General features: G+C 43.2%; 1 protein-coding gene across 1 annotated transcript in view; it reads left to right on the forward strand.

Moving 5' to 3' along the window:
* LOC147376726 (SLAM family member 9-like) overlaps nt 1-9,391 on the forward strand; it is a 29,572-nt gene extending 20,181 nt beyond the window's left edge. The window contains exons 3-4 of the mRNA XM_086393468.1: nt 7,225-7,521; nt 9,138-9,391. Of these exons, the coding sequence (XP_086249594.1) occupies nt 7,225-7,521; nt 9,138-9,391 (551 nt within the window). The remainder of the gene's footprint in view (nt 1-7,224; nt 7,522-9,137) is intronic.
* Nucleotides 9,392-12,912: the final 3,521 nt, after the last annotated feature.

Genomic DNA, 12,912 nt, shown 5'->3' on the forward strand with positions numbered 1-12,912 from the left:
AGCATATGTAGGGGTCTTGTTTTTGTATTCATTCAGCCAGTCTTTGTCTTTTGGTTGGGGCATTCAACCCATTTACGTTTAAGGTAATTATTGATAAGTATGATCCCGTTGCCATTTACTTTACTGTTTTGGGTTTGAATTTATACACTATTTTTGTGTTTCCTGTCTAGGGAATATGCTTTAGTTTTTGTTGGAGAGCTGGTTTGGTGGTGCTGAATTCTCTCAGCTTTTGCTTGTCTGTAAAGCTTTTGATTTCTCCTTCATATTTGAATGAGATCCTTGCTGGGTACAATAATCTGAGCTGTAGGTTATTTTCTTTCATCACTTTAAGTATGTCTTGACATTCCCTCCTGGCTTGAAGAGTTTCTATTGAAAGATCAGCTGTTATCCTTATGGGAATTCCCTTGTGTGTTATTTGTTGTTTTTCCCTTGCTGCTTTTAATATTTGTCCTTTGTGTTTGACCTTTGTTAATTTGATTAATATGTGTCTTGGGGTGTTTCACCTTGGGTTTATCCTTTTTGGGACTCTCTGGGTTTCTTGGACCTGAGTGATTATTTCCTTCCCCACTTTAGGGAAGTTTTCAACTATTATCTCCTCAAGTATTTTCTCATGGGCTTTCTTTTTGTCTTCTTCTTCTGGGACCCCTATGATTCAAATGTTGTAGCATTTAATATTGTCCTGGAGGTCTCTGAGATTGTCCTCATTTCTTTTAATTCGTTTTTCTTTTTTCCTCTCTGATTCATTTATTTCTACCATTCTATCTTCTAATTCACTAATCCTATCTTCTGCCTCTGTTATTCTACTATTCGTTGCCTCCAGAGTGTTTTTGATTTCATTTATTGCATTATTCATTATATATTGACTCTTTTTTATTTCTTCTGGGTCCTTGTTAAACCTTTCTTGCATTTTGTCAATCCTTGTCTCCAGGCTATTTATCTGTGATTCCATTTTGATTTCAAGATTTTAGATCAATTTCAGTATCATTATTCAGAATTCTTTATAAGGTAGATTCCCTATCTCATCCTCTTTTGTTTGGTTTGGTGGGCATTTATCCTGTTCCTTTATCTGCTGGGTATTCCTCTGTCTCTTCATGTTGTTTAAATTGCTGAGTTTGGGGTGTCCTCTCTGTATTCTGGCAGTTTGTGGAGTTCTTTTTACTGTGGCATTTCCTCGCTGTGTGTGGGTTTGTACAGGTGGCTTGTCAAGGTTTCTTGGTTAGGGAAGCTTGTGTCGGTGTTCTGGTGGGTTGAGCTGTATTTCTTCTCTCTGGAGTGCAATGAAGTGTCCAGTAATGAGTTATGAGATGTCTATGGTTTTGGGCTGACTTTGGGCAGCCTGTATCTTGGAGCTCAGGGCTGTGTTCCTGTGTTGATGGAGAATTGCTTGGTATGTCTTGCATGGAACTTGTTGGCCCTTGTGTGGTGCTTGGTTTCAGTGTAGGTATGGAGGCGTTTGATGAGCTCCTGTCAATTAATGATCCCTGGAGTGAGGAGTTCCCTGGAGTCAGGGTTTGGACTTAAGCCTCCTGCTTCCAGTTATTTGTCTTATTTTTACAGTAGTTTCAAAACTTCTCCTTCTATACAGGACCATTGATAAAACATCTAGGTTAAAGATGAAAAGTTTCTCCACCATGAGGGTCACCCAGAGAGGTTCACAGCCTTACATGGAGAAGAGAAGAGAAGAGGGAGGAGGGAGTTAGAGGTGGCTTGAATGAGATGAGGTGGAATCAAAAGAGGAGAGAGTGGGCTACCCAGTAATCACTTCCATATGTGTACTCCACAACTGGACCGCTCAGAGATGTTCACGGAGTTATACAGAGAAGAGAAGAAGGAGGAAGGAGACAGAGGTGGCCAGGAGGATAAAAGGGGGGAATGAAAAGGAGGGAGACAGATCCAGCCAGTAATCAGTTCCCTAAGTGTTCTCCACCATCTGGAATACACAGAAATTCACAGAGTTGGGTAGAGTAGAGAGGGGTTAGGGAGGAGACACAGACGACCTGGTGGAGAAAAAGGAGAGTCCAAAGGGAGAGAGAGCAGTCAAGCCAGTAATCTCGCTCCCTAGTGAAAAATGGGTCCTGAAGATTGGGTTCTTAAAGGTACAAAATTGGTAACAAATACATAAAACCAAACATTATAAATCTAGAGTAGAGTTTGGAATTTCAAAAATACGATGTTAAAGAAAAGAAGAAGGAAAAGAAAGAGAGAGAAAAAAAAAAAAAACAAAGAGAAAGTTGCAAAAATTATAAAGAAAATATAGGTACAAAATTGATAACAAATACCAAAAAGCAAAAGTTAAAAATCTAGAGTAGAGTTTGGAATTTCAAAAATACAATGTTAAAAATAGAAGAAGAAAAATAAAGAGAGGAAAAAACAAACAAACAAAAACAAACAAAGTCGCAAAAATTATAAAGAAAATATAGGTACAAAATTGATAACAAATACCAAAAAGCATAAAATAAAAAATCTAGACTAGAGTTTGGGATTTCAGATATACAATGTTATATAAAAGAAGAAGAGAAAGAGGGAGAGAAAGAAAAAGTGATAAAAATTATTAAAAAATATAGGTACAAAATTGATAACAAATACCAAAAAGCTAAAATTAAAAATCTAGAGTAGAGTTTGGAATTTCAAAAATACAATATTAAAGAAAAGAAGAAGAAGAAGAAAAAAAAACAAGGTCACAAAAATTATAAAAAATACATATATGAAGTTTGCTTTTAAAAAAATAGGGTCTTTTTCGTTTTTGTTTTTTTTTGCAAAGTAATAGTAGGTTATAAAAGTGAAAATTAAAGAAATAATAGAGGACTTAAAATTTTTTTAAAAATTAAAAAAAAGAAAGAAAGAATAATCGTAAAAATAGTAAAAATATATCTAGGACTTTTTCTGGTTTTGTTGTGGGTATTGTGGGGTCAGTTCATTTTCGGCTAGTTCCTTGGTCCGACTTAACGTTTCTCAAGATCTATAGGCCCCTTCCTATGTAGTCGGTACTAACCACAGGGTTTTAATCTATTGCCTGTAGTTTTCAAGGCGGTTCCCTCTGTTATAGCTTCTTCTGTTTGCTGGTCTCTTCAGTGTCTGGTTTCTGCCCTGACACAAAGGGGACGGTGGTGGACACTTTTTTTTTTTTTTTAGGCTCACTTGTTCAGTAGCGCTGAGGGGAGGGAGGGATGCTGCAAACAAATAACACTGGTGTGTGCTTGCAGTGCCTCAGCCACACTGGGTCTGCCCCCGCTCACGGCGCATGTAGCCTCCCTGCCCACACTGCTCAGGCTCTAGGTTGCTCTGCCAGGAACCATCCGTGGCCGGCCCTGGGCTGCTTGCACCTCCCAGGTCCAAGCCACTCAGGTTCAGGCACTCGGGTAGTCCTCAGAGGTGCAGACTTGGTGGGGCCTGCGTTTTGTGTCCTTCCCAGGTCTGAGCAGCTCAGGTGATGAGGTGTTTGGCGAGCATGGTTGCTGCGACTTATCGCATCCCTGCTGCTTGGTTTTCTGGTTGTACAACCAGCACACCTTCTCAGGCGGATGTTGACCGTCTAGACCCCCAAGAAGTTTTAGTTAGCAAAGAAGCCTGCTTACAGTTTTATAGATAATGTCTCTCTGGGGCTGCGATTGCCCCTTTCCAGCTCTGGCTGCCTGTCACCAGAGGGTGATGGTCTGCAGCTGGCTATCTCTGTTCAGTCCTTTGTTCCGTGCGCGGGCCTGGCGGTGTCTTAGGTTAGGGCTGGCTTTTCACGTGGTAGATATCCTACAGTCTGGTTTGCTAGCCCAAATTACTTCGCTCAGAGAGTGCTCGGGGTATTCAGGCCAGATCCTTACTCTAAGTGATGCAGCCTGCGCGGAGCCTCCCGGCCTAGCCCCCGCTTGCTAGTGGCGTGTGCAGGCGTCTGTGCTGCTTCTCCGCTGGGGGAGTTACCGTAAGGCTCGTAATCTGCGGGTTTTAATTGTTCATTTATTTTTGCTCCCTGTTATGTTGCCCTCTGTGCTTCCAAGGCTCGGCACAGATTCAGCAGTGAGAAGGTTTCCTGGTGTTTGGAGACTTCTCTCTTTTTAAGACTCCCTTCCTGGGATGGAACTCTGTCCCTCCCTCTTTTGTCTCTTTTTTTTTGTCTTTTTTATTTTTTCCTACCTCCTTTCGAAGACTTGGGTTGCTTTTCTGGGTTCCTGATGTCCTCTGCCGGCATTCAGAAGTTGTTTTGTGGAATTTACTCAGCGTTTAAATGTTCTTTTGATGAATTTGTGGGGGAGAAAGCGTTCTCCCCGTCCTACTCCTCCGCCATCTTAGCTCCTCCCTCGATTTTGTATATTTTTAGCATCTTTTTATTTCAACTTTAAGAGCTCCCTTTGGCATAGGTTATAAGGCAGGTTTAATGAAGAAAACTCTCTCAGTTTTTGCTTGTCATGGAGAGTTTTTATCTCTTCTTCTTTTTTAAAGAACATTCTTACCAGGTATAATAATCTTGGTTACCAATGGGTTTTTTTCAGTACTTTGAATACATCATTCCATTCTCTCTTGGTCTATAAGGTCTCTGCTGAGAAACCTGATGATATTCTTATAGAGATTCCCTTGTATATGATGCTCTTCTCTTGCTATTTTCAAAATTCTGTCTTTGTCTTTGAATTTTGAATATTCAGTTACTATGTGTCTTGATTTATACTTCTTTGATTCTACCATCATGAGACCTTTGGGCTTCATGAATCTGAATATCCATTTACTTGCCCAGACTTGGGAAATTTTCAGCCATAATTTCTTTAAATAAATTATCAACACTTTTTCTTTGTATTCTCTTTGGAACTCCCATAATGTGTGTATTGATTTTCCTATAGTATCCCATAGACTTTTTAAATTCTTTTTCCTTTTCCTATTCTAACTGGATAATTTAAAATACTCTGTCTTTGAATTTCTTGTTCGTTTCTTCTGTTTGGTCAAATCTGCTAATGAGACACTATTCAATTTTAATGCAGTCGTTGTATTTTTAGAACCAGAATTTTTGTTTGGTTCTTCTGAATGTTTTCTATCTCTTGCTGAACTTCTCATTTTGTTCACAAATTTTTTTCCAAATTTTACTTAGTGATCTGTCTGTGTTCTTTGGTAGTTTGCTGAGCTTATTTAATATGATGATGTTGAATTGTTAGGCAATTCATAGATCTCTATTTCTTTCTGATTGGTTATTGGAGTTAGTTTTGCTCCTTTGGTATTGTCATGTTTTCCTGATTCTCCATTCTTGTAGCCTTGCATTGGTGTCTGTGTATTTGAATAAGCAGTCTCTTCTCCCAGTCTTTTAGGGCTGGCTCTAAGGGGAAAAAAGATAGTCACTGTAAAGCTCAACAAAGTTTGAGGCTTCAGCTGTAGAGGCATGTGGGATGTTGGTTGCAGGAGTATGTGAGGTTCTGGGTATAGGGTTGAATTGACTACCGTCTGTGGGTATATGTGAGAAATGGTTTTCAGTGCCATGTGTCCCAGTTGCTGCGATCTGCTTCCACTTATATTTGTTTGGAAAAGAACCCACCTGCCAATGCAGGAGACATGAGACTCAGGTTCGAACCCTGGGTTGGGAAGATCCCCTGGAGAAGGGCATGGCAATCCAGTCCAGTATTATTTCCTGGAGAATCCCATCAACAGAGGAGCCTGTTGGGCTACAGTCCATAGATCTACAAAGAGTTGGACACAACTTAAGTGACTTAGCACGTGTGCATGAAACCTCAGATAATGTCCTCACTGTTCTGGGTGCCGTGAGACAGCTTCCCAGGCAATGCCTCACAAATTATGGGGAAGCTAGACTGTCACTTTATTCCCTCTTCCTCCTGTGGGAAAAGTCACAGTCTAGAGGTATCTCTCTCAGCACTGAGTCATGCTGGCCTGGGATCAAGGTGATGAGGTAAAGCAAAACTGTTCTTATCCTTTCCCTACGGCTGAACTAGGATTTTTGGTCCATCAAAGGGCTGGAATCCCCCAAATGAACTCTGAAGATCTCTTAGGGCTATTTCTGACCATGGATAGTTGTTAAAATCATAAATCCTGGTGTCTTGCTGGCATCAGTGACTTCTTTCTCTTTTAAGGAAGCTTATGATTTCATTTTGCCCAGATAATCCAGAATAATCTCATTATTGCATGGTTAACTTATTAGCAGCTTTCATCCTATCTGCTACCTTGATTCACCTTTTCATGTAATGTAACATATCCACAGATTCCAAGGATTAAGACATGGATATCTTTGAGGGGCCATTATTCTACCATGATTTGAAAATCCGAGTGTAGTCAGTACCCAATGAACACTGTCTTCTTGCTCAGAGCCTATCTGTTAATGGCCTCACTCAGAAAAGACACTACAATTTAGCTCTTAAATGCTATATGAGCATAGGAGAAAGTTTACACTGCAATGCTTATTAAGGAACCCATTTAGCAAACACTGTCTTTCCCTAAAAATCCTCCCTGCATAGGGAAATATCCTTCTATGGAGAAGACAACTCATAAGTCCCCATGGGATTTCAAGGCAGCTTGTAAATCTGTCACTTTTCTTCCTGTCTATACCACAAGTTCAGTGGCATGTTCTAACCACACCTGGAATTGTCATTCCTAGTTGTAACCACTGCATCTCCCACAAATGTCTCTACTTTAGGAAGCTAGTGCCTTTCTCTGGCCTCCCAAAACTAACCAGATGTCCTTCCCCATAAGAGTTGTGCTGTCCCAAGCTTTAACTCAGCTGGAGACACAGGGTTAGGGCCATGAACCAAGACAAGCCCTTCTGTCCCAAGCGTCTTTCTCTTCTGGGAAAAAAAAATCCCAATTTTTTAAAAATAATAGGCCCTAAGAAAATTAAATCTAAATTTTATTTTCTTGTGGCTGATTTTTAAGGCTTGTGAAATCTAGTGACGTTGCATAGGACCTAACACAATGGCCCCATTCCTAGTCTCTTGGTGAATATTTAGCTTTAGGAAAATTATGTTTTAAGTGTAAAATGCACCCACTTTCTTTATAGGAGAAGGAAATGGCAACCCACTCCAATGTTCTTGCCTGGAAAATTCCATGTACAGAGGTGACTGGCAGGCTACAGTCCATGGGATTGCAGAGAGTCAGACATGACTGAGCAACTATCACTCAACCCCTTACTTTCTTATAAGCCTTCCTCATATGCCTTGGCTTCAGTGAGGTAATAGATATTAAACTGTGGCATGTAAAGTTTTCCACATATGTGAAGTTTAATTCTTTTGTTGCCTCCTACCCCAGAGCCCGTGCCCTCTCCCCAGATTCTGGTGGGATCAACATCCATCACACCAGACTGGTGCAACGTCACCCTGGAGTGCAGAGCCTCTGGGGCCACAGAAGACCTGAATGTGACCTGGGAGAACAAGGGCATCCCCAGAGAATGGGAGCAGAGAAGGACATTAGAACCAGCCTGCAACTCATACATTCTGGCTGTGAGCGTGCCGAGAGGCCAGCCCCATGCCATCCTCATCTGTGTGGTCAGCAACCCGGTGGAATATAAAACTGCTTCCTTCGACCTTGGTGGAGTCTGCGTCCCTGGTGAGTGCAATCTGCCAGAGGGGAGGAGCACTTTCAGAGCTCAGATGGCACTGAGGTCTGGGGGTTCAGGGCTTTTCTTCCCACCATTTTCTTAGCACTGCTTTCTGACCACTTCATACAAGAGTCTAGGAAAAACATTCAACTTACCTTTGCTTTTCAGTGTGTCTCACATCCATGACCTGCTCTAAACTGCTTGCCCCTGCTAGCCCAGGTAGTCGTTTTTCAGTGCTTCTCTCCACCACTATCCAACATCCATTGTGCATTCAGCATGGTCTTCAGGAAAGTAATCATAATGGGTCATTGTGGCTTTTCTTCAAGTCTGACCTCCATGACTTCCTGTGGGATGTCATGGAGGGGCTCAGACGCTCCTCTGTCCACATTTCTGACCTTATTTATACACTTACCACTGAATTCCTTGTTTGTCATTCCAGAATGTGCCCTGCTTTTGCAAGTTTTGCACCTCTGGACATGTTGTTTCCTTGACCATCAGCCCTTCTTCATCCTGTGTCCTTGACTTCCTGTCTTATTCTTCATGGAGGATTCTCCTCAGCCATTGCAGATATGTGGGCATGTGAAAATGCATTCACACATGGCCCTGCCTTAAGATAGGCCCCATGATTGGTCTAAAAATCTGCTAATTTGTCTAAATTCTACTGATGTCTTAAAATTTTAATAAATTTTTAACAAGGAGTCTGCCTTTTCATTTTGCACAGAGCCCTGCAATAATGTAGCCATCCTGCCTTCAGGCATTGACTCCCTTGGGGCGTCTGTGGCCACTCCTACACTGAGTGGTGATTATCTGTTTATGGATTTGTCTCCTGCATGGACAGGAACACTATGAAGGCAGGAGCCATGTTTTGTTCTCCTTTGAAACCCTGTGGAAGCACAAGCTCCTGGCCAAAGTTTATGTAATCACAGTTGCATTGAATGAATGAATAACCTTATCCTGTGTGTGGTCTCACCCTCTGTAAACCATCCTCCATGAGCTGGTGCAGGGATCTGAAATGCCAGGATCTCTTAAAACATCTGTTAATTGGACCTCTCTACTCCAAGGCTAGAGTGTCAGGTGATTTTCAATACTCAGCATTACCCACAAGCCCTCACTAATTCCCCTCACCTACATCTCGTTCCCTGCCCAGTCCTGCCTGCTGCAATAAAGCACTGGCAACTCCCAGGGGCTGGCTTTAGATACTACCGTTTCCCAAATGCAGCATCCCTCCTTCCTGGAAAGCTATGCCCACCCTGAATATCTGGGAAACTGCTGCTCATCCCTCAAGGTCAGTTTATGCATCACCTCCTCTGGGAGACCCTCCCTGAGGACCTCTGTGCAAGGGGTACAGCTCTGTTTTACTGCAATCCCTCTGGATAGCAGAGTTTGATATTTTATCAGTCTTCTACACTGGGAGACTCCATCTTGCTCATCTCAGTACCCCTGGCACCAAGCAAAAGTTCCAGGACCTGGTTGAATGAATGATACTACCAGGCTCCTCCTTCTTCAGCTTCTGAACCAGGAGTCTTTAGACTTCTCCACCTACTGTCTATCTTCCTTTGGCAGTGGGTATCTCAAGTTCTCTCTTGACTTTAACTTATTTGCCCTCTGTGTTTGAGGAAAACAGATTCAGCCAACCAGGCCAATGCTGACCTCCTGCCAGACATCCTTAGGGTAGTCGCAGCTGTGTTATTGATCCTCGGAGGTGGACTGTACCTTTGGAAGATACACGAGAAGAAGATGAAGACTGGAAGAGGCAGGTTGCCCTTCTCCTTCCAGGCTCACATACCTCTCTTTCTTCACTGGATTCTTGACATCCTTTCTCCTACAAAAAGTCCCTGCAGAGGGGTTAGTGGGTGTGGCCATGGTGTGTGTCCATAGCAGTGGAAGAGGGTACAGATTTCCAAGGCTCAGACTCAAGCCACTCTGCCTATCTCTCAGGTGCAAGGTCACAAGAGGATGATGATGACAGCATTCAGTATGCAGCCAGCAGGAATCTCTAGAGCACATGGACAAGGTGAGACCTGGGCACTGTGCTTTTCCAGGTCTCTCACTGCCTGGCCTGGGTTTGTCCTATCTAGTCACTGATGATTCTTTTCCTACTCCCTCTTTAACTCTTTCCAGACAATCAAGAGTGTTTTATAAGAAAATTTACTTTTGGGAAAAATATACCTCTGGGCACTTATGGGAATTCATAAGTATTACATGTCAATAGCACTGATTCTTTTCTGGTTCTTCTAGGGCTCCTCTATCCCTCAGCTATTTCAGGAACCTTTTGTCTTGCATTTCCAGGTTATCAGGGAACAGCATCCAGGTTATCAGGTCACAGAAAGAAAAGTGACCTTCCACTACTATCTACAGTGAGGTCTGTAAGTCATGTCATGCCATGAAGATAATTCAATTGGAGGAAACAGAAGAATTGGCACTCCCAGGACACCTCCACCAGGAGTTTGACCCCTGAAGGCACCCGCCTGCTCCGCCTCTGGTCCAGTTCCATCTGCCCTTTGTCCGTTACCTGGGCCTATGTAGCCTTATTACTTCCTCTGACACCTCTCCAAACTGCCCTTCTGTTCAGGATCCTCACAGTCACAGGATGAGCACTCCTCCTCTGCCATTGACTCAGCTCCTGACCCCTCACCTTCTGAAGCTTTCCAAAGAAGACTTTTCTGACTGTGTTAATCCCCACAGCCTCTGCTGTTTGGTTGGTGTGTGTCTTTCCTTAAGAGCATGAGCCCAGGCATGGGGACTGTGTGAAGATGGCCATGCCACAGAGGAGGGAGTTATGACCTTGGTGTTGAATGCTGAGTTGGGGGTCAATGGAAGGAGCATGGGTAGGTATGAATCTGTAAAGGACTGGCCTGAGGATTCTGTTGCACCTTACATAGAGCAAAGCATGTGTGTCAAGCAGTACACTTGTACTGGGAAGAATGTCTAGTGTATCTTATAACCTTCTTCTTGGTTACTTGTGTTAACCTGGACTTTGGCCTCAGCTTGGCCCATGGGCCCCAAATCCACCTTTTTGTAAAGTGGGAAGAGGAATTTGTAACTCTTCACCCCTTCCAGGACTTAATTTTCTCAGAAAATAATCCTAGAACCTAGAAGTCAGGAATTGCATTCTTAGGAAAATAGCTTCGGCCTGTCCCTTTCTGGGATAGGGGTACTTGGTCATGATGATGAATGTGCAGTATCCTCTGACCATCCTCGATGAGGCTTCCGGGGGATAGGAAGAGTGAAGTTTGTAGGAAGATCTGAACCAGCCCTTTCTTGTCTTTTCTATTGAAGAGTCTTTCTGGCTTCAATCTAAATGTCAGCCTCCCCTTTGCTCACTTACATCTCTTTGTCCAGAAAGATGGCTCCCTTTCCCTGCTCCTTGCTCCCCCCCCTGCCTACTGGAATCCTATCATCCTGCCCAAAGCCCTCTTCCAAACCACATGTTCCATGAAGCCTATCTGGTTCCCAAAGGTTTAGAAATGGTCTCTCCTATATCTGACCTTTTCAAACACTTTGGAGGTCCTGAAACAGTCTTCCCTGGATTGGTCATGAGTCTTTCCTGCTGGACTCACCTTGGGCTCCCTCAAGAGGGTGTTGGAGCCACAAGAAGCCAGCCCCAAGGAGACAAGCACCTCTGTCTGTGAAAGATCTGGGCAACCCTTCTTTCCAACTCCTGGGGGACTCAGCAGACTGAGACCAAGAGCAGAGGCTGTTGCAGGTTTTTCTGGCAGTGGGTCCACAAGGAAGCAAAGATGGATGTGATGACCTCCAGCAACCCCACCTGTCCCAGAGGTTGGAGGTGGGGATATCCTCAAACCAGCTCCAGCCTCACATGGCCTGAAGACCTGTTTCAGCTGCACTGTGGTGTGTGAGAACTTCTCCTTTCTCTGGGGGTCCTCACCTCCTCAAAGCTCCTGATTCCTGCCTTGGGTCCCAGCTGTTGTGTAAGAAGTGGGCTCAATCTAATAGTGAGCTGCTGTGGTTTCTTAACTGCCCCAGATTCTTGAGTCACTTGGTTCTCCTCCTTGCTCAGCTCTGTTCAGCTGCTTCATATCTGCCTTCAGACTGTCTAAACATGGTTCCTGCTGAGGGCTTGAGCATCATGAAGCAATGCCATGAACCTATTGGATATATATAATCAGGTGAGAGGGGGAGGTAGGGGATCTGCAGTAAGTCACCTTTTCTGATCTCCTATCTCTCAGGTGGAGCAGAAACCTGAGGGAGAGATAGACACCATTTCTTCACAGACTTCCCATGTAACTGGTCTTGCTGGGCATCAGTGCCCATAAGCTCAAGAGCATTGTAAGATGGGACCATCCAGTAGCCATTCCCACTCCACCAAAAGTAGAAAAAAATAAAATTAAGGGACATGGGTTTTTCCAAACCTATAGTCAATCAGGGTTTGTTCTATGCACTTTAGAAATAGTATTCTTCTAATCTTTATAAGGACACTCTAAGGTCGGTATAATTATTCTCATTTGAATAACAGGAAGCTGATATCTCAGACTAGTTTGTTGGTAGAGCAAAACCTTAATCTAACAAAGTTCACAGCTTACCCCTTTACCATTAGTCACTGGAGACCTTGGAATTCTAGGGTATTCAGTTGGGACTATCCAATTTTTCCTCTCCCAAGGATCTTGGACTCTGACTGAGGTGCTTCAATATCCTAATTGATACGGAGCAGCTGGTAGGTTAAAAAGGATTACTCCTGAAGTGGACAATGTGGCCTTGGTGGGTGGGAAACCATAGAATGAGCCATCTTGACTTCTGATGCAAATGAGACATTTTAAGAGATGTTTCTCCCTCTTGCGTCTCTTTCCATGCAAGGTGTGTGTGGATGTCATCACCTCATCTTCAAACCAGCTTCCTCTTTGCAATGTTATTCATAAAATCATTCAACATTCAATAGGCTTTCCATCAGTCTGCTGCTAAGTCACTTCAGTCGTGTCCAACTCTGTGCGACCCCATAGACGGCAGACTACCAGGCTCCCCCATCCCTGGGATTCTCCAGGCAAGAAAACTGGAGTGGGTTGCCATTTCCTTCCATAACTCTATGTTTGCCTTTAACAATTCTGTGAGCAAAGATCCCCATTATATAGATGAAGACATATAACCCACAGATATTAGGTACTTCCATAAAGTCTCATGAGTGTAAATGATTTGGGTCACAGGCAGTCATAATTTCATTCATTTTGACTCCTTCTTCTCCCCCATCCCAGACACCCAACCAATCACCATGTGCCATTGAGATAATCCTCATTAAGTTTCTTGTATTCCATTCTCTTATTCTTTTAACCCCATTGTCTACCTAAAAGATCTACTACTTACATGACATCTTCATTTGGATGTCTACTACTACTACTAAGTCGCTTCCGTCGTGTCCGACTCTGTGCGACCCCATAGACGGCAGC

This window comes from Bos grunniens, chromosome 3 (assembly GCF_055505025.1).
Source record: "Bos grunniens cultivar Pamir isolate PY7600 chromosome 3, Bosgru_T2T1.0, whole genome shotgun sequence".
Classification (NCBI taxonomy): domain Eukaryota; kingdom Metazoa; phylum Chordata; class Mammalia; order Artiodactyla; family Bovidae; genus Bos; species Bos grunniens.